Genomic DNA, 22036 nt, shown 5'->3' on the forward strand with positions numbered 1-22036 from the left:
CATCTGAAAAGCCTCTTCAACTGATTGTGAAGTACATTAATGCATTCACATAGTGATAAGAAAAATCAACATCCAGGTGTTTGTTAGCAAGAGATAAAAGAGCAAACGTTGTATTATACTACTGAGTCACCATCAGATGAGCCCCCCACCCTATCTGCAGAGAAACGTGGAAGGTTGGCATTGATCAGATGATCAGATTGAGTTTATCGATGACTTTGGTAACACCTCAACTTTCAAACAAATCTCCTGATTCTTTGAAGCACATACAGTGAGGAAGAGGCTGCCTTGAGTAAAGTAGCTGACAGGTGTGACGAGTTGCATAAAATGTCTGCCCTTCCTCCCACAATCCCCTGCATTGCTGTACAGAGCTGACCAATGTCATGTGGTGCCCTGTGTGATGTCACAGCAGTATAAAGGCCTCAATCGGCCGACCAGCTGCCCTGAGCAGAGTCAGCGTTCCCAGCCTGGACGCCTCGGCTGGAGGGACTGCTGTTACGAGGAAAACTACAAAACTACACGGCGGCGTAGGCCTGTAGTTTTGTTTTTTTCTTTGGGGTTCCTTTGAGGCTCAACTGTTCCCCTTTTGGATTTTCTGACTCCGTTTTCTGGATAAAGATTTTAGATTTCCTGCTGAGCGCCCAAATCTGGGCTTCCCAGGCATCCTTGTCCAGACAAGTAAGTGTCTTTAAAGTTTTTTAAACTGTTGTGATTAATGAGCTCCAACGGAGAACCAGACAAAGTGATCTTTTTATATTTTTTTAGCTGAAGGTTAGAGCAGGGCATCCCAGAATAGCCGCTGAGAACATCAGATTGGATCCCAGCTGAGTGGCTGATGGCTTTTTAAGGGAATCAGCAGCAGGGCTATCAGTTGCCCCTCCAGATATGTGCCACATGGTGCCTGTCAATCAAACTGAGATGTGTTGGGTTGGAGGTGGTGATATTTTTAGTCGTTGGCTTTAGCGCCCAACCCCCGGGCACGAGTTGGGGTGGTGGTGACTGGCTGCAGCAACACTTCAAGGAAGCTTTTATTTTAGAGCAGAGAATAGTCAACAGCTGAGCCGAGTTTGTATTTTAGTTTTATTAAATGTATTTACAATAAATTTAATATCATTTATTTAATTTAATGTTTTGAGCTTGTGTTTTATTTTTCAAGTGGAGGTTCTTGCATTTGGCTCATTTACGCTGTCATTGCTTTTAAGATGTTTCCAGACGTGTCCTATAACGAAACAGCCCAAGAACATTGATTTGCAATTTTAAAAAGTACATAAAATCTGAGTTAAGTGTTTTTGTTGTTGCATTAAATATATTTACTTTGTAAAGTAATTTATTTTAACTGTTTATAAAAAGCATATAATATGAATACAAATGAATAAAGTTAAATAGAAAGCAGGACTCAGTTTTCACAGAAAACGTAATAATCCTAAGAATTATTAGCGAGTCATCTTATTTCTGCTTTTAAAGCTGAAATGATTGTAAAATAATAATAATTCATTGTTTACATTATTATTGCTGCTTTAAGTCTCATCATTATTTTATTAAATTTTGGATTTTAAATTGAGCAGCAAACGAACGTTTCAGTCCAAACCGTCTGAACTCTGGAGGAGTGAGAGTGTAACTAATGTGTTATAAACGCTCCCCTTGCTGGTCGGCTTTGCCTCGGGCTCAGTTTCTGAACTGTGACATCATGTGCATCATGTGCATGTTCAGTGTTTCATGTCATCTGTTTAGCTATATCATGCTGTTATTGTTCAGTAGGTCCCACATCATAACTGTTATGATATTATTACTCCACATGATATAAAGATGAGAACATGTTTCTTAAGAGGTTTAAAAATGTTGAAAAACTCATGTTAATCATTTAAAAGTAAAACATATATATGTCTTTGTGTTTTTATTCACGTAATGTTTTTAGGGGCTTGGGATAGTCCTTTTTGTTATTTATTACACAATGATTAATATAAATTGTTAATTATTTACTAATTTTAAATAAAATAATTAAAATAATAAAATATATTACTCTTTTATGATTATACATATATGATTTTATATATAATATTATTAATGTGGTTATTAAAATAATAAATATTAACATTGTGGTTCTCTGGATGGTAAATTTTATGGTATTCAAAAGATCAGATTAATTAGAATGAACTGTCAGATATTCGGATGTTCATCTTTAGCGTGAAGGAAACAAATGAAACTTTACAATTGGAAATGAAATTATTTTTTTGTGTTGTTGGGATGATGGCCTGGAAAACTAATCGACTAACAATTATTAAATTACAAAATAAAATAAAAAAATAAAAAAATAAACATTTAAAAATTAATTCTATTAATGGCCCATTCTCCTTACAAAGTGAGATTAAGAATTTTAGCTCCATGGTTACGGCAATAAGATAATTCAACACATCATAACATATCAAATAAAATTATTGATGTCTTTATGTTGAAATGATTCTTTATTTTCTGATTTGAAGCTCACCATTTTTTGTTTTCTTGAGATTTTTCGACTAGTTAGAATAGAATAGAATAGAGTAGAATAGAATAATCCTCTAATTGTCCCACAAGGGGAAATTTGGGTGTAACAGCAGCCAGAAAGACACATATACAACAAACAGTACACAGGACACAGAACAGAAACATACACAGTTTTTTACATATTTACATCGAGGACAATGGTTACCAAAAACAGAGTGCTGTACCGTTATTAAATTAAATAAAATTAAATACAGATAAGAGGCAAACCAGGTTATAATGTGAACCGGTTGATAAGCGCTGACTTAAACATCTATGTTTGTTGGGAGCAGTTCTGATCGTACAGTCTGACAGCTGCAGGGAGGAAGGACCTGCGGAAACGCTCCTTCATGCATCGAGGATGCAGCAGTCTGTCACTGAAGCAGCTCTGCAGTTCAGCAACTGTTGAAGCTGAATTACCTTAATAACCACACAGCAAAATCTCCAGTGTTAAATTAACACTAGAGAGTGTCTATATGGGTCCACTCCTCTGAGTGTTAAATACAACACTGTTGAGTGTTAAATTAACACTTTTGACAGTGTTATATGTTTAAAAGTAACCTAGTCAGTTTTGAAGATTAACAATGGCTAACACTGAGCAGTGCTGATTTTCTAACACTGGAAAATAACTCAAAATGTTAGAAATATTCCAGTGTTAGAAAATCAGCACTGCTCAGTGTTAGTCTTTGTTAATCTTCAAAACTGACTAGGTTACTTTTAAACATATAACACTGTCAAAAGTGTTAATTTAACACTCAACAGTGTTGTATTTAACACTCAGAGGTGTGGACCCATATAGACACTCTCTAGTGTTAATTTAACACTGGAGATTTTGCTGTGCAGAATGGGAGTTATTTCATGCCTCCAACAGCAACAGCTGTCAGTCTTTGTGCATTGTAAAGTTGACAAAACTCTCAGGTGGCCTGGACCAGATCCAGGAGGACTCCAGTGCCAGTCAAGACCAGTCAGAGCCAGTTTCACCAAAAAGGGCCAGTAAGACGCCAGGCAGAGCTTAGCAGTGCCAGTGAATGCTGCTGACAACGAATGAAAGCCAAAACACTGATAAAGACAAACAAAATCCGTAAGTTTCCCCTTCAGGCAGTGGGACAAATTCCTGTGTGACGGGAATGTCGCTGATCAGTCAAACTAGGTCAAGTTTTACAGCCCATGCTGACTCCAGTCTACTGATTTATTGACAGTTCATTAAATAGTGTGAACAGTTTCTAAATAATATAAAGCACATCGTTGACATTGATCTTCTGATGTTGCCTGAAACAGAATTAATTATAATTAATGTGAAGAAAATGAAGCTCAAATAGGAAATGTATTCAGCCTGGTTAGACAAACAAATGTAATTCTTACCATGTTGTTCGTGTAAGTGTGACTTTCTACTACCTTCTTCAGAAGGATACTGAGGCACTCCTAAAGCAGCAGAGTAATATTTGACTGATGAGTGGTGCTGTGAAAAACACTTTCTCTGTAGTTTCTGTAGTTTCAGTGCTTTTACTAAACTTTCTGCCGTGATCCGGGACTAGCCTGGTTCAGGGGCACCTGCAGAGTTTTTTCGTAGGGGTGGCCACATGGGGGGGTGGCACAGCAAAAACAGAATTTTCAGTTTTGTTATGCTGTTGTCAAATATAGGTTACTTGAAAAATATGTGTGTGGGGGGAGGGGGGGGTTGCCTAGTTAATTTCCTGCTATTAAAGTCGATATCACTTAAAATAGGTAATTGATTGGTTGACTGAAGGTCCCAACCATCGCTTTAATGATTCTCAGCACAGCTGAGCAGAAGCAGCTCAAGATTCACGCTCTCAGACTGGAGTTAACTTTAAGAGCAAACGTGTTCAGGAAATAAGTATAAGATCATGGAAGAGTGTGAACTGCTGCCTGTCTCTTTGTTGGCAGTGATCTGTCCAGGGATTGGCACCAGCCCCCCTTGGTGCCCCCAGCTGGGTTTCCCACTGGTTGGACATAAACAGGACACAAACCTGAGAAACGTGCAGGATGCAGTCATACGTAACAGCTACCTAATTTGGCTCCTTTTGAGCCCGGGAAGTTTAGAAGTTCATTTCCAATGCAGGCATCAGCAACAGTATTCGTTTGGTGACTACCAGCAGCTGTTTTGCTTCCACTCTCCCACAACTCGTGAATGAGAATCCAAGACGAAGCAATGCTAAGTGAGCTAGCCACCCTTACAAACATGAACTCAGACATAATGCCTGTGACTGTGGGCTGGAAAATGCCTTTATTAATCCGAAAGTGGCACTAAGAAACTTCTCATTTCAAACTTCCTGTTAATGCAAGTGGCTGATAGCAATGGCTAGAGTCACATTTGTAAAATACAGCCTTTACTCTGCTATTAAAGGGTCTTTACCTCACAATATATAACACCTTGAGGCGACTGCTGTGGCTTTCCTTTAAGAATCTGTAAAGTAAACATGTAAAATTTTACAATTTCATTTTTTACAAAAAAGTTCAATTATTAGATAAAAACCCTGAGGAAAAGCAAACTATCATAAAATCACAGCCCAGTCTACTGAACGAACTGAAACCTGAGAGCAGTTTCCCAGTTTTAAACTGGTGTTCTGATCTGCCTGATCAGCTAGTGGTTTATCAGCCAGACTCTAAGGAGCCTGGACTACATCTGGGGATGTCGCTCCTAAAATAAACTCAGCAGAGTTCCTGTCAGCACACTAACCATCAAAGAGAAGCTATGGACACAACATCTACAGAGCCTCAGATACAGCTGTTTGTGTTTTTACATATGTTTTGTTTACTGGAGTGAGCAGCAGTGGGATATTTGATGCAGTTTAATGAAGACAAAGATAGTGTAGTTTCATAGAGTGCTGAAAGATATTTGTTGTGGTCACATCTGAATATTTAAAAACTGATGCTGTGTATCTGTGTACTGTCTGATGGGCAAACTCTGTAAAGACATTCTGAGTGGAGATGATCTAATTCATCTGTGGTTGTTACCTAAACACAGGAAGATGTCTTCATTTTTGCAGATAAGAAATATTAAAGACATGTATTTGGTACAGAATATGCAAAGGTTCATCCTGAAATATATTTTTCACTCAGATTATAGACGAACGTAATGCTTGTAACGTTGTTCTGCACATCCAAATGTGTCTTTCTTCATATCACCTATATTACCCACAATGCACCTTAAACTCATAGGACTCACATGTGAAGGTTACAGTATTACTCCTGTCACTGCATTATTGGGTAAAACTCTGCTGCAGTGGTGATTCCCTTTGAGATGTCCAAACTGAAGTAAAAGCCATCTTACTAACTTTGGAAACGACAGCTTGTCTGAAGTCGTGCTGGTTTGACTGACAGCATGAAAAAACCCCAAAGTCATCGCCCTTTGTTGCTGTTTCCAATGTAAAGGTAAAGTTAGCTTTAGATTTGTGCTTTACAGCCCTGTCTCTGTGGACAATTCAATAAAAAGGTACAAACCATGAATTATGTCTATAAACAAAAATAGTTAGAGCCTATTTCTAAAAATCATCTGGACTCGTGAGTTAAACTAAGAAAATCTCAAGTCTTAACCCTATAATGCCCTTTGAGTTTCTGAGACCTCGATCTCATCAACATGATCAATACTTGCCATAATTTCAAAATGTTACGGACAAAACTCTTTTTTTTTGTCTAAAATTAACATTGTTGTTACCAAAAAGTTGCCAAAAACACCCAATATATGACATGCGATAAAAATATATAATAAATATAGAACAAAATATATCATACACAACATGATATAGCAAAAAATAAATACACTTGTGGATTTTGTTTATAAGGGTTAATAAACATGGCTGGCTATTTTTTGATGGGTTGGGTCTTACAGGGTTAAAGACGACTCCTTAATTTTCTCCCAAACTGTAAAAAGCTAAAAACAAAGGTCTCTCACAACAATAGTTAGAGGCTGAAAACTGCTGAGCTGAACTGGAGCAGTCTTACAGAGTAGACCTTATTATCTCTCTGGACTGACTCCTCTCATTCATGTCCACTTCCGAGCATGATGTGGAGTGATACTGATATTTGCTGCCGGGTAATGCCAACAATTCTTTGAAAGGACGTTTCATTTTATGCTGCACTAATTTGTTGATGTTGTTTGACGTGTCCACTGACTGTGTCTTTGTCTTATTTGTGTGTAGGGTGCCAGCCAACATGTCAACACAAGCACCGACATTCACACAGCCGCTACAGAGCGTCGTGGCACTTGAGGGTAGTGCCGCGACGTTTGAGGCTCAAATTAGTGGTAAGACAGCTTCCAGACTGAACCGACTCACATGTTGAACCCGACCATTTGTGACTGTCAAATATTCCCCGATCGCTTCAAAATAGTACTGTTCTGTCGTCCACAGGTTCTCCAGTTCCCGAGGTGAGCTGGTTCCGCGATGGCCAGGTTCTTTCCACCACCACTCTGCCAGGTATACAGATCTTGTTCAGCGATGGCCGCGCTGTTCTGAGGATTCCTGCTGTGACGGCTGCACACAGCGGAAGGTTTTCTGTTAGAGCCACGAACGGAGCTGGACAAGCCACAAGCACCGCTGAACTCCTCGTTACAGGTGAGAGCAGGGAGGCTGGGACACCGGTGACCTGGGAAAACACAGGAAACATACACTGAAGTATTTTCCCATTCAAATCACTGAATTCAGGTGTTCCAATCACTTACATAGTCACTGGCTCCTATAGCATTCAGGCTGCTTCTACAAACATTTGTGAAAGAATGGTTTGCTCTCAGACCTCAACCTCAAGGTCCAACAGGCCAAGTTTTCTAAAACCAACGTGATTTAATTCATTCATTTCTTATACCTTACCTTTCTAGTACAACTCTCCATCATCTCCATTATCAGTTTGCAGTTTGCTTGTTTGCTCGTTGCTGAATGTGTAAACCAACGGCAGTATCAGTATGGCAGTATTATAAAGGAATACCACCAAAAGCAACAGAGGCACAAATACATCCAAAAACAAATAATTAATGTTGCTACATCTAAGCTACAGTAAAGTGAATCTTAGATGAGATCCTGAAACTCTCTGTGGGTTAGTGCCAGTCTAAATGTATCCTGCTGGTCTTTAACAGGGGGGTGGGGTGGGGTGGGGGGTCCTGTAACTTAATCCAGTGATAAACTCAGTATAGATGCAGCTGTTGCAGCATATCATTGCATAAAGTTATTAACAAACTCAAACCCACTGAGGTCTGAATCATTGATTTTAATTTATTAACGATAATATAAAAGACATCAGGACTCATTTTATTATGTACACAGAGACACTTCTAGTACCAGGCTGGTTCCCTTTTGTTTTCAATTTCTTTCCATTTTTCAGTTTTTCATGAGATAGCAGGTGTTTTTGGTCCACACTGACACGACAGCATCACGTCGTTATAGCAGATTTGTTATCTGCACAGAAATGGATGTAAACTGCAGTTACCAGATTAGAACTCTTCATTTTTGTTTATTAGTCTTTGGTGCTTTTAGTTAGGTTACTGCTTGGTAAGGGCAGGTCAGCATTAAAATCAAGCTAATCTTCTATCTCTGCAGTGGAGACGGCGCCTCCAAATTTCCTTCAAAGACTTCAGAGTTTAACAGTGAGACAAGGCAGCCAGGTGAGGCTGGATGTGCGAGTGACAGGAATCCCAACACCAGCTGTTAAGTTCTACAGAGAAGGGGCCGAGATTCAGAGCTCGGCCGACTTCAGGATCCTCCAAGATGGAGACCTGTATACTTTGTTGATCGCTGAAGCCTTCCCAGAGGACTCTGGGACATATTCTGTGACTGCCACCAACAACAGCGGACGGGCCACCTCCACTGCTGAATTGCTAGTTCAGGGTAAGCACCACAGTTTAATTAATTCTTCAAATACATCAAGTTTGGTCAAAATATTTTATGTGGACATGCATAATCCTCATAATAATTGAATACTCCAGTTTTTAATATGTGTTAAATGACAATTTACCATAATTAATCAACCTAAACTTTCATTTTTATTGTTGTTGCAGGTGAGGAAGCTGTGCCAGCTAAGAAACTGAAGACTGTTTCCACATCCCAAATAACGGCTTCCCAGAGCAGAGTACAGAGGGTGAGACAACCAAGTGTTCTAGGGAACAATTATCTGAGTTTAAGTTGATTAAAGTAGAAAGCCTAGTTCTTAAATAGTAAATATTTCTTTTCCCAGTATTATTCAGGTACTTCTGCCTGATTGTCATGTTATGTTGACAGTATTGATCATAAAGTCTGCTAAAAAAAAATACATGAAAAAGTAACAGAGTGTGGAATTAATGTTTAAAGGTCATGTTCATATCTCATTTCTTAGTAAATATAAAAATTTCCCCTTTTGAAGGTGGAGACTAGTTTCCAGGCCTCCACTAAGAGGGAGATCCATGTAGGAGAAGGAATGATCACTCAGCATTTGGCTCATAAAACCCCCCCACGGGTTCCTCCAAAGCCGACCTCCAAGTCCCCGCCGTCCTATGTTTCCAAGGTGACGGCAGGACGTCAGCAGTCCCCTTCGCCTGTCAGACATGTGAAAGGGCCAACACCGACACCTGTCAGGTATACAACTGTGATCTCAGTGAAGGCAGGTGGCCATCTAAATTGACTACATGAACTGACTGATCTACGTGTTGTTGTCGTCTACAGACCAGTGTCTCCATCCACCAAACTGTCTGTTTCTCCCATCCGACCAGTCAAGTCTCCCATCATGACCAGGAAACAGGTCAGAGCATCTATCTGGAGTCTACTTTCACTTGTACATGTCTCGGTTTGTTTGGCTTTTCAGTTTGCTCATCAGCAAATACCAAAAAAAACATGAAATGCTGCATATTCCATGTATTTAACTGTATTAGGTGCCATCTTCAGGTGTGGGGTAGCAACACAATTAGTGACTCTAATTTTGAATACCAGCTAGTTTTTGTACAAATATTATTGATCACTGATGGAACAGTCCTGTTTTCTCTGGTATTGTTATTCTTGTCTTCCTGCAGAGATGCAGGGTGTAAGTTACTGTTAGAAAGTATATATGTATATATGATGTAACTGAAATGACAGCATTTGGCAATAGTAATAACAATTTTTAGAGGCAACATGAAAATCTGCAGGAGATCACATGTAACATCAGGATACAGAGGAAAAATAAAACACAATGAATAAAGTTTGAAAACTGGTTCATAAAGTGGCTTTGATCTGTCTCTCAAAGCACACACACAACAATTGCTGTTAAAATTTGCAGACCTTCATTTTTTGAACGTGTGTTAGATAAAGCGTAACCTCAATCGTCTACTTGCAGGTATCTACCTCTGCAGAGGTTCTGCCGCCCTGGAAACAGGGAGACTACGCGACTGAGGCGAGCTATACCAGCATGGCAAGCATGACCGCTGTCAGCAGCACCACTCAGCTTCACATGGAGAAGCACTGGGAGCAGCAGGTGGCTGCCACCAGAGAGGTGAGAGTGGTACAGCCTGCATGCTGGTTAACTCAACTCAATCAGTACATCCAACCTGACATGTTAGTGGGTTTTGTTTGTGACTGCAGAATGAACACGGACAAATACTCTGTTTTTAATTTTGCTTTTTAAACTAACATCACTAACTTTTATGTTGTGAACATGTTGGCCCAGCTGTGCCGATGTATTGGATGTAAAGTGGACATGCATTTATTTTCTGTTCTTTCTGTCTTCTTCATTTATTTTCTTTTAATGCAACTTTGTCCTTTCTTGGTTATTAGCTGTGGCTTCCAATGTGATTATCCTGTTTGCCAAAGTGTGACTCTTTGTCATTTTGACCCAGTCTTCCTTCAGGACATTGTTACTGTTTTGAATTCACTCATAACCTTAAAATCATATTTATCGAATTGAACTCATCATAGAGATAATATCAGTAACAATCAAGCTCTGGGCAGCAAAAGGGTCAGTTTTGAAAAATGTATGTTCAATCCAAAGAAAAAACAAAGCTCTTTTTAAGAAGGTGTGGCTGAAAAATTCTAAATCAGTTTGCAAACGTTTCTGTGAGATCTTTTAGAATTGAGTTTGTAGGCATAAATGGTAAATGGCCTGTATTTGTGTAGCGCTTTACTTAGTCCCTAAGGACCCCAAAGTGCTTTACACTACATTCAGTCAACCACACATCCACACACATATATAAAAAGCTTAAAATTACAAACCATTTTCACTGATTCACATTTAGTGGTGCATCAGGGGCAGTTTGTAGTATGTTGCTCCGAGACAAAGTCTGACCGGAGGAGTTGAGACTGAACAGCTGGCCTTGCAGTACAAAGATGGATAACGCATTCTGTATTGTAAACAACAGCTGTGCAGTGTGAACATCACATGCTGTAACCATAGACTGTATAAAAAGATGGATGTAGCTACTACATTCATTGGTTTGTGGACGATCATTTTGATGCTTCAAGTGTAACTTTTTGTCCTGCATATTTTTCTTGCTCAGCTCTAAATTGGGAGTTATCGGCTAACGCCAGGCCAGCTGACTCCCACTCGCCATGTTCCTCTTTAATGCGGCTGTAAAACATGTAGTGCACGTAGAACAGCAAGGGTAATTACAGTGGTAAATGGACTGGTTCTTATATAGCGCTTTTCTACTCTATCCGAGCACTCAAAGCGCTTTATACAGCTAATTCATTCACCCAATCACACCCATTCACACAAGCACTTCTAAGCATCTAACATTCACACTCCGATGGATGCATCGGAGAGCAACATGGGGTTAGTATCTTGCCCAAGGATATTTGGCATGCAGACGGGAGCAGCCTGGGATCAAACCACCGACCTTCTGGTTAGTGGCTGAGCCGCTCTGCCACCTGAGCTACAGCCACCCCACAGTGCAACAGACATCTGCCCCTCAAAGCTAAGAGGTAATCTGATCTCTTAATAAGACTGTTAAAGTTTAGACGCTGCACTAGTCAGCAATGATAAGAGAAAAAAGGAAGGTCCCATTTTAACCATACACAGCAGGTTTATTGACATTCTAGTAAATAAGAAAAGTTTATTTATAGAGCACTTTTTACAGGCAAAAAAATCACAAAGTGCTGTACAAATCACAATTATTAAAATAGCCAGCACTGCATAATTTACATAAGAAGTTTTTGGCTCAGGATAAAGAGAGAGTGTTTGGTCACCTTGTTGAGAAAATGACCCACATACTGAGGGCTAGAGTTCCTGCGACAGTGCCCTGGGTTTGTGTCTTCCCACAGCCATCTTATGCATTTAATTCATTAGGTGACTGCAGATCAGGATGGTAGAGCAGCTCATCTAATAACTGGAAGTATGATGAGTTGATCCATGGCTGCTCCGATCTGCATGCAAAGTATCCTTGGACAATATACTGAACCTCAAGTTGTGAATCTTGGATAGAAGACTGCGTGATATTTCACTTCTGTGTTGCGTGACTTTATGGATGCTTTATTTGTCGTGTTTTTTTCAGTCCTTAAGGCTTTTGGTGGAGCATTGTCTTCTCTGAGATGTGTGTGCTGCTTGTTGTGTCTTCAGGATGAGGGAGAAAAAAAGGCTGAGGCAGTGGCTACAGTGGTGGCCGCTGTTGACCTTGCTCGTGTCCTCAAGCCTGTGCATGGGGAGGGTGGTCGGAAAGAGGAAGAGGAGGATGTGGAGTTGAGGATAAAGCAACAGGCGGCAGCAACTGCAGAGAAACAAGTTATTGCAACAAAAAAACTTCCTACTGAGCCTGCTGTGTCTGCAGAGCAGCACAGAGTCCAGGTCTCTCAGGTTGGACGAGTTCCCTGAATTCAGTTACTTACGTCTCATTTTAATGATATGGAGCATCAACTATCCTAACACACTCTGTTGATTACTCCAGATTCAGAGAACAACAGAAATCTTCTCCTGTGTGGACACTGGTGTCGTCCAGCCCCCAGTTCCACATTTCACAGTTTCTAAAGTTTCTGTTCCTAAACATGAACCTAGACATGAGGTAAGAAGAACAGCTTGAGGCCATCGTCGTCCCAAAACCTTCATTTGAATGTGAACATCTTAACATACAGTTTTCCTTCAGTCTAATCCCCGTTGATCCCGTCCTCACAGTATCATCCATCCTACCACAGCATTTGTTTCTTTTGAGGACTACCCCATCATAACATCCACTAGCTATAGTTTGTGGTTATTATATAACAGCAATAGTAACACTGTTCTTTTTTTCTTAGATATGACTTTGTGTTTTGGTTCAGAGTAGTAGTCTGTAGAATAGATGAAGCAGTCACCTCGTGGAAAAACCATCTAAATCAGCTATCATCAGATAATCCCACCTCACGGATTAAATCAGTCACAGCAAAGAAACAGTTGCTGTTTCTCAACCTGTTTCACTTTTAGTCCGTTTTTAGCTGGTTTAGATTTCCTGTTTAGGTTCAGTGTCTCTTGCTCACTAATCCCCAGCAGAATTTGGACTCACTATCTGTGTGTGATGGTTAATGCTGTTCTCATTGGCTGATCAGGTGTCCCTTGCTGGCTCTGCCATCGCTACACTGCACAAAGAGCTATCCTCCCCTTCAACCCCCAGAAAGATCATCAAGCCAGTCAAATCTCCCAGTCCGTCTCGACAGGCGGCGGCGGTGGAGGTTCATGTGATACCTGAGCCCTTCCCACCACCGTTCAGAGATGTGCGATATAAGACTCAACTTGACAGCAGAGGCGCTTATGCGTTTAGTGAGGAAGAATTTGAGGAATGGGAGCCTCAGGTTGGTCTGATGTCCTCACTGCTATCATTCCTATCGTTCCTCAACTTAATCCTGTGTGGATGTTCACCTGAGTTCTTCTACCTATCTTAATGCAGCAGCAACTGATACGCTGCCTTTCACCTGCCTCATGAAGAATCCTCCTCCTCTTATTCCTGTCTTTGCTGCTTCACCTTCATCCCTCTGTCCTCTTTATATGGTTTTTTGTCTACTCTAACCTGTTTTCTCCCTTTATTCTAACAGAACCCCATACTTTGTTTTTTGGGGGACAATTTTTAAGTTGCCTTGTTGGTTTCTGCAGGAGGTGGCTGCAGTGCCTACAAGATCCCAGGAGCCTGTTGTTCCACCCACTCTTATTGCTGTGAGTACTTTTCCTATCTGCTTCCTGTTTCCAATTAAATTCAGCTTATTTATAAAGAGCTAGTTGGCAAGAATGTACCTTAAATATCAGAGAGAAAACCTGATCCAGCCCTAACCATACACTTTATCAAAAGGAAAGACCCAATGAATGTAAGGTAACATGTTTTGTAGTGAAAACTTTAAAAGATAACTGATCATTTCACTTGTACAAAGTGCTGCATCTGACTTCATAACAGCCACTGAAGGTAGCAACATTTAAAGCTCTTCCTGTCATCAGTTTTCATAATAATACTACATAATTACAGTTTGTGATTCAAATGTATCTATTTTACATTCAGTGTAAGAAATAATATATTTTTGCATTTTTTGCTAAGTGAACCCAATAATGTACGAGAACATGAAAACAATTCACAACATAATATTATAGAAATATGATCGTTCTTTCTCTCCCTTAGCACTCTCGCTACAGCATTTAGGATCAATTTTTAACCATTTAACAGAGCTTATACAACAGCCTGATAAGGAATTACATTAGTCTGGCCTAGAAGTAACAAATGCATGAACTAGTTTTCAGCATGTCTTTAATTTTGACAATATTACAAGACGAGGACATTTTAACGTGTGAGTTAAAGAGCGTATTGTGATCACTATTTACTCCTAGTAGGCCTTTTTGTCTTCAGAATATAAAAGTGATGTAAAATTGCCGTACATCCTGTAAACTTCTTTATGACTATTTCAGGGACTGAAGAACCTGACTGTAACCGAAGGTGAGTCAGTGACCTTGGAGTGCAAAATCAGCAGTCACCCTTCCCCGGTCATAATCTGGTTCAGGGAGGACTACAAGATCGAGAGCTCCATTGACTTCCAGATCAGCTACGAGCACGGATTTGCCAGGCTGATTATTCGTGAGGCATTTGCTGAAGACAGTGGCCGGTTTACCTGCACTGCCACCAATGAAGCAGGAACTGTGAGCACCTCCTGCTACCTGCTTGTGAAAGGTATCTATACTGTATGGAAATGAATATACTGTAGAGGAGAAAAACAACTGGATTTTTGCATGAGCCTGCAGTCACCTGGTACACTTGAAAATTGATGAACACAACAGAGTCATGCTAAAACTTTATTCATGCTAAAACATGTTAAACTACACATCATCAAGTTTTATACAAACTAATTTGACTTTCACTTTCTCTTGTAGTTTCAGAAGAAATCGAAAGCAGAGAGGAAACAGCTGTCACAGAAATTGCAATCACACAAGAAAAAACGTGAGTTGTAAAAGTCAGATTCATTCTTTGCAGATTTATAGTCATGTAAGAATCCAAAGCTGCAGAATTGATAAAGCTATTGCTCCTCTTCAGTGTTGCAGCTGAAACAAAGCTGCAGACAGTGACAGAGCTGAGTGCAGGAGAACCTGCAGCTCCGTTCTTCATCAAGAAACCCACTGTGCAGAAGCTAGTGGAGGGAGGAAGTGTTGTGTTTGAATGCCAGGTTGGAGGAAATCCAAGACCTCACATTATCTGGAAGAAGAATGGCGTGCTGCTTACCACTGGATACAGGTGATACAGATTATAAAATACATACAGGAAAAAATGGATCCCCTGCTGAATATCTGAGTTTGCTGACTTGCAAAGAAATGAACAGAGACAGATATCAACCAGAAATCTATTGATTTGCATGTCACTGAGTGAAATAAGTATTTGATCTCTTTGATTTCATCTCCTATCTGTGGAACAAACAGGAACAGTTATAGTCCTGCTCCGTTATGAGTCAGCTTTTTTGTAATGTTTGCAATATTTTTAATGTTTTAGATCAGACCTTAATAATTACCACAACTGTGATAATGATCTTTATTAACATGTAGGTAACTTACCTGTATTTAGCAGTTCAGATATTTTCTTTATGAGGTCCTTTTAACAGTGGTCCTCTGATGACCATGTTATTGCAAAGCAGGTTAGTGTCTTTGAAAAGACATATTTACATCACCGGCTAATGTTTTTTGTGGTTTTGCTTAACTGGAGCTAGCTATCATTGTCTTTTGTACGTTGTACACTCTCTAACACATAGTTTTTTTGTTTTTTAAATAAAAATCCACTTTACTTTGTAAGTAATGGCAGTGACAAACCAAATATTAAGGTAGAACAATTTGTTATTGAGCCTTGAAATCATGCTGTGACGATGGGGCACTAGCTTGTTTTGGTTTTCTTATCAGATACAAAGTTGCCTACAAGGAAACTGGAGAATGTAAACTGGAGATCTCGATGACCTTTGCTGACGATGCCGGAGAATACTCCATCTTTGCTAAAAATCCCCAAGGAGAAGCTTCAGCTTCCACCAGCCTGTTGGAAGAAGGTACTGGCATCCTTTTTTTGTTTTTTGCAGTGTTTTTAGACTTTCTTTAAAAATCACTTTAAAAAGATGTGTCTGGCTTTATCTCCGTATCCGTATCTGTGTTTACAGAGGAATATGAAGCACATATGAAGCAGCACGATGTAACATATAAAACTGAAGTGACTACGTCAGTGGTTCAGGAACCCTCCGTGGTCGTGAGTCAGTATGAATTGGAACAGAGGAGAACAATAACCCCGATGAGCTTTGTCTCAGAAACGGTACTTGTGCTATAAACATTTGCAGTGCTGTGATAACAGATCTCAATCTACGGTTCATAATTAATGTCCATCATTTTTGCAGGAATTCCTCATTTCAGCCTTTGAGGAGAGGATAATACAGAAGATTGAACTGTGTATCATGAGAATTACTTACAGAGAGCTTGTGGCAGAGGACGGAGAGCTGGTAGTGACTATAGCAGATGAGGAGGCAGTGCAGCCAGCCTTTGACACACCAGTGAAAAACTACAGGATCATGGAGGGAGTGGGAGTCACTTTCCACTGCAAGATGGTTGGAAAACCACTGCCAAAGGTATTGAGACACATTCATATAGTGAAACAACTTTCACTCATCCAACCAAAGTTGGGTATATCAGAGTGATGCTTTATAATAAATAATTTGGTTTGCCAAGAAATATAGGTTTTTGGCCTTTATTTATTATTTTGTAAATACCATTCCAGCGTTGCTGTAAAGAGAAACATTTAAATATGACAGTACAACAAACAGCTATGTTTCATGCTTTCTGTCGAGTCATCGCAGTCTCACAGTTTTATAGCAGCTTTGTTGAACTACTGTCATGTTGTGCCAGATTGCCTGGTACAAAGATGGCCAGCGCATCAGGCCCGGTGCGCGTTACCAAATTGAAGTTCTTCAAGATGGGCGAGCCAGTCTTCGTCTGCCTGTGGTGCTGCCAGAGGATGAAGGCGTGTACACTGCTTTTGCCACAAACATGAAGGGAAATGCAGTCAGCTCTGGAAAGCTTTATGTGGAGCCATCCGAAGCTGTAACGCCGCAGAGATACACACCACAGCCAGCAGTACAGAGGATAAGGTAATCTAATGATGGCACAATTAAAAAAGAAATTAAGAAAATCACATATCGCCATGAGAACTGGACGTTGGATGTTTTGGCTTATAGCTTAGCTTTTAAAAAAGGCAGACAATATTGGTGACTAGCAGAATAATAGTGGTGCTTTAATAATACACTAATAATACACACACTTTTAACAAGCACACAATATCAGGTTAAAAGCTTTCAAAGCTTCTATCCACTGCATTTTTTAAATTAAAATTTGTTTTAACTGCAGCCATGTCAAATGACGACACTGCTTCTTTCTCAGATCGACATCTCCTCGTTCTCTGAGCCGCTCCCCAGGGCGTTCTTCCAGCCGATCTCCTCGACAGTCTCCTGCCCGTCGATTTGACGAAACAGATGAGGCTCAGCTTGAAAGACTATACAAACCTGTATTTGTCATGAAGCCCTCCTCAATAAAATGTTCTGAGGGGCAAACTGCCCGATTTGATTTGAAAGTTGTTGGCAGGCCAATGCCTGACACATACTGGTTCCACAATGGTAAGAACAGAAAAGGTAGCAGATGTCTACCTTTGTTTCCTGATTCACCCTCTCAGTCAACTAATTTTGCCCTTCTTTTCCCAGGACAACAAGTGATCAATGATAACACACACAAGATAGTGATTAAAGAGGATGGTACTCAGTCCCTGATCATTGTCCCAGCCCTACCACAAGACTCTGGAGAGTGGACGGTTGTTGCTCAGAATAGAGCTGGACGGGCATCTCTCAATGTAACTCTTACTGTTGATGGTGAGTGATATATAGCACTCTTGAACTTTTTAGTTAACCAAAAGATCATATTGGTAGACATTGTGTTGTTTTTTTGTTTTGTTTTTTGCTATCTATAGCTCAAGAAACCCTGGCACGTCCTCAATTTGTTGAAAAGCTGAAAAACATCACTGTAAAGCAGGGCACTCTGGTTGAGTTGGCTGTCAAAGCCATTGGAAACCCCCTGCCAGACATTGTGTGGCTGAAAAACAGTGACATCATCACCCCACACAAGCATCCACAGATAAAGTATGTAATATCTAGTATTTTATATTTTGTTTTCAGAGCAGTATAAAAATGCTTTCTTCAGTATATGTGGCCTTTTACTTTTTCAGGATTGATGGCACCAAAGGAGAAGCCAAATTCCAGATTCCATCTGCTTCAGGCTCAGACAGCGCCTGGTACACTGCTACAGCCATCAACAAGGCTGGTAGAGACACCACTCGTTGCAGAGTCAATGTTGAGGTGGACTTTGCTGCCCCTCAAACCGAGAGGAAGCTCATTATTCCTAGAGGAACCTACAAAGCTAAAGAGATTGCAGCACCCGAGTTGGAGCCGCTTCATTTGCGATACGGTCAAGAGCAGTGGGAGGAGGGTGATCTTTATGACAAGGAGAAGCAACAGAAACCACAATTCAAGAAGAAGTTGACATCTATCAGAATGAAGTGTTTTGGACCAGCCCATTTTGAGTGTAGACTCACTCCTATTGGTGACCCCAATATGGTAGTGGAGTGGCTGCATGACGGCAAACCTCTGGCTGCTGCTAATAGGTTGCATATGGTCAATGAATTTGGATACTGCAGCCTTGATTATGAAGTTGCTTATGCTAGGGACAGTGGTGTTATTACTTGCAGAGCCACAAACAAATTTGGAGTTGACCAGACCTCAGCCACCCTGATTGTCAAGGATGAGAAGGGACTTGTTGAGGAAACACAACTTCCTGAAGGCAGGAAGGGAGCATATAGGATGGATGAGATTGAGCGCATGGCTCATGAGGGAGGACCTGCAGGAGTCGGCGCTGATGAAGAATCTGAAAAGACAAAACCTGATATTGTCTTGCTTCCTGAACCAGCAAGAGTGCTGGAAGGCAACATTGCACGATTCCGCTGCAGAGTAACTGGTTATCCAGCACCAAAGGTTAATTGGTACCTCAACGGACAACTTATCCGCAAAAGCAAGAGATATAGACTCCGTTATGATGGTATTTACTATTTAGAGATTGTTGACATCAAGTCCTATGACTCAGGAGAGGTTAGGGTGGTCGCTGACAATCCTTTAGGAACAGCTGAGCACACAGTAAAGCTAGAGATCCAGCAGAGGGAAGACTTTAGATCTGTCCTGCGTCGTGCACCAGAACCAAAACTTGCAGAGGCTACACACGAGCCTGGCAAGATTGGATTTGATATTGTGAAGATGGACCGACCTAGTGAGGCTTCACAAGACAGGGAAGTGGTTAAGCTGCGTAAGACACAGAGAATTCTTCATGAGAAAACTTCAGAGGAGTCTGAAGAACTGAAGAGCAAGTTCAAGCGCAGAACAGAGGAGGGTTTCTATGAGTCTATCTCGGCTGTAGAGCTTAAGTCTCGCAAGAGGGATGACTCTTATGAAGACCTATTGAAGAAGACTAAAGAGGAGCTGCTCCATCGCATGAAAGAGAAAGAAGAAGCTGAAAGGAAGAAGATGGAGGAAGAGGGTAAACTCACTATCCCCACAATAAAACCTGAACGGGTCCTGCTCTCTCCCAGCATGGAAGCACCCAAGATCCTGGAACGCATTGCAAGCAAGACTGTTGCTCCAATGGATGAGGTTCGTTTCAGAGTCAGAGTAGTTGGTAGACCAGAACCTGAGTGTCAGTGGTTCAAGAATGGCATTCAGCTGGAAAAGTCTGACCGTATTTACTGGTACTGGCCTGAGGACAATGTATGTGAATTGGTCATAAGAGATGTCGAAACACAAGATTCTGCTAGCATCATGGTTAAGGCCATTAATATTGCTGGGGAGTCCTCAAGTCATGCCTTCCTGCTTGTACAAGGTAAAGCAAGTTCATCTAAAATCATTTCTGCGCCATGCTAAATTTTCTTTGTCTTGATTTGTTTTTGTCTTCTTCATTTCGCTGTTGCAGCCAAGACAGCAGTTAGCTTTACCCAACACTTGGAGGATACGAGCGCCAAGGAGAAGGATACCATGGTGACCTTTGAGTGTGAAACCAATGAACCCTTCGTCAGAGTCAAATGGTTTAAGAACAACATGGAGATCTTCTCAGGAGACAAATACAGAATGCACTCTGACAGAAAAGTCCACTTCCTATCTGTGCTAATGATTGAAATGAGGGATGACACAGAATACACCTGTGTGATTGCAGATGATGAGAACATAAGAACGAGTGCAAGGCTTCACGTGGAAGGTAATTTACCTAGAATATCCACTGGAACTGTCCTGTTCCTGTAAATTACATAAAAATGGTTCGGTATGTTGTTCTGTATCCAGGTGCTGCTCTCGAGCTCATCAAACACATGGAGAACATTGAGGTACCAGAATCCTATGCTGGCGAGTTTGAGGTCGAGTTATCTCGTGAAGATGCTGAGGGCAGCTGGCTCTTTGGAGACAAAGTTCTCTCACCCAGCAATAAATACATCATATCGTCACGTCGAGGAAGACACACTTTGTCTGTCAAGGATGTCAGGAAAGAGGACCAGGGAAAATACACCTTTGTATGCGGTGATCTGAAGACCAGTGCCTCACTAAAAATGAAATGTAAGCTTAAAATGTGAAGTGCATGTTATTGCTGCTGGCAAACAAGAGAATTTTCATCAGTGTATTTCAACAGCGTTCTGTTGTTTCACAACTTTAACCTGTTGAGAAACATTTTGGGTAATTCTCTGATTGCATGTTTTTACCTTAGTATTTTTGGGATGTCAAAAAACACTTGTCCCAACCTGGTGGTTGTTCTCTTACATTTTACTCCATATTTTACTGTTCCTGGTAGTAATGGTAAAATCTAATAAGAAATGGGTTCCTCTGCCTTCAGTGCGTCCAGTGACACTGATGCAGCCCCTGACTGATCTGATAGTCTGTGAGGGTGATATTGCTCAGCTGGAGGTCAGGTTTTCCCAAGAGAATGTTGAGGGAACCTGGATGAAGAACGGCCAGGCCATTTCTGCCTCGGAACGTATCCACATTGTCATTGACAAGATGGTTCACAAGCTGCTGGTGGAGAATATCAGCACAGAAGATGCTGCCTTGTACTCTTTTGTGGTTCCTGCCCAGGACATCTCCACCTCAGGCAAACTCAGTGTTCAAAGTAAGAGTTAGAATTGGGTTTGAATATAAACTTAAAAATATTTTGTTTAAAAAAATTGTGACTTTTGACTGTCATCTTATTGCTCTTTCTTACAGCTATTGACATTGTAGTGCCACTGAAGGATGTATCCTCTATTGAAGGCACAAAGGCTGTCCTGGAGGCTAAGATCTCTGCTCAGGACATCAGCTCTGTCAAATGGTACCATAATGACAAACTGTTGACACCCAGTGACCGAATCCAAATGGTGGCAAAGGGAGCAAAGCAGCGGCTGGTCTTCACCAGAACCTTTGCATCTGATCAGGGTCACTATAAACTAGTTGTTGGCAAGGTTGACAGCAGCTGTAGCCTGACGGTTGAAGGTAAGAAAGATTTTTAGTGCAGTGAAAAAGTATATGTCACCTTCTGGATTTTGTTTTTCATATATCTCATATTTAAATATTTCAGATCATTAAACACATTTTAATATTATAACCCAAGTAAACGCAAAAGTTTTAAAAGTTTTTAAATGACGATTTTATCTGTTAAGGCAAAAAGCTATCCAAACCTATCTGGCCTACCCTAACCAAATAACTGGTAAGGCCACTCTTGGCAGGAAGAACTGCAATGAAACATTGAATCTTCCACATCACTGTGTATGAATGTTGTCTTCCGTCTTTGTAGAATTGTTTTAACTCTGCCACATTGGAGGGGTTTTGAACATAAATGGTCTGTTTAAAGTCACGCCAGAGCATCACAACAGGATCCCAGTCCAGATTTTAACTGGATTTGACAGACTCCTGAACCTTTATTTTGTTTTTTGACCAGTTTAAAGGTGGATTTGCTAAAGTGCTTCAGATCACCGTGTGGGTGCATAATCATTGTAATGTTTTTTGCCTTTTGGTCAACTGTGTCTTTTGTAGTCAACGTCTCCCTTGGATGCCATATTTGCACTTAT

General features: G+C 40.6%; 1 protein-coding gene across 22 annotated transcripts in view; it reads left to right on the plus strand.

Annotated features, from left to right (window-relative positions):
* The first annotated feature begins 454 nt into the window (after positions 1-454).
* ttn.2 (titin, tandem duplicate 2) overlaps positions 455-22036 on the plus strand; it is a 221696-nt gene continuing 200114 nt past the window's right edge. For 13 of the 22 annotated variants that reach the window (XM_084909009.1, XM_084909013.1, XM_084909019.1 and 10 more), the window contains exons 1-10: positions 16246-16493; positions 16771-17012; positions 17302-17534; positions 17619-17783; positions 17882-18050; positions 18137-19833; positions 19924-20205; positions 20289-20555; positions 20830-21102; positions 21198-21461. In XM_084909009.1, coding sequence (XP_084765135.1) covers positions 16323-16493; positions 16771-17012; positions 17302-17534; positions 17619-17783; positions 17882-18050; positions 18137-19833; positions 19924-20205; positions 20289-20555; positions 20830-21102; positions 21198-21461 — 3763 coding nt within the window. In that variant the 5' untranslated portion in view covers positions 16246-16322. Of the gene's footprint in view, positions 676-6674; positions 6779-6884; positions 7089-8063; positions 8352-8521; positions 8602-8862; positions 9075-9161; positions 9238-9807; positions 9964-12021; positions 12256-12346; positions 12461-12977; positions 13221-13518; positions 13579-14316; positions 14576-14775; positions 14843-14935; positions 15134-15786; positions 15927-16034; positions 16184-16245; positions 16494-16770; positions 17013-17301; positions 17535-17618; positions 17784-17881; positions 18051-18136; positions 19834-19923; positions 20206-20288; positions 20556-20829; positions 21103-21197; positions 21462-22036 lie in introns of those variants that run through there. The other 9 variants (XM_084909024.1, XM_084909025.1, XM_084909026.1 and 6 more) reach the window with 4 other exon arrangements.

The sequence above is a fragment of the Perissodus microlepis genome, chromosome 16 (genome assembly GCF_051167445.1).
Source record: "Perissodus microlepis isolate ML-2025 ecotype Zambia chromosome 16, ASM5116744v1, whole genome shotgun sequence".
NCBI lineage: Eukaryota > Metazoa > Chordata > Actinopteri > Cichliformes > Cichlidae > Perissodus > Perissodus microlepis.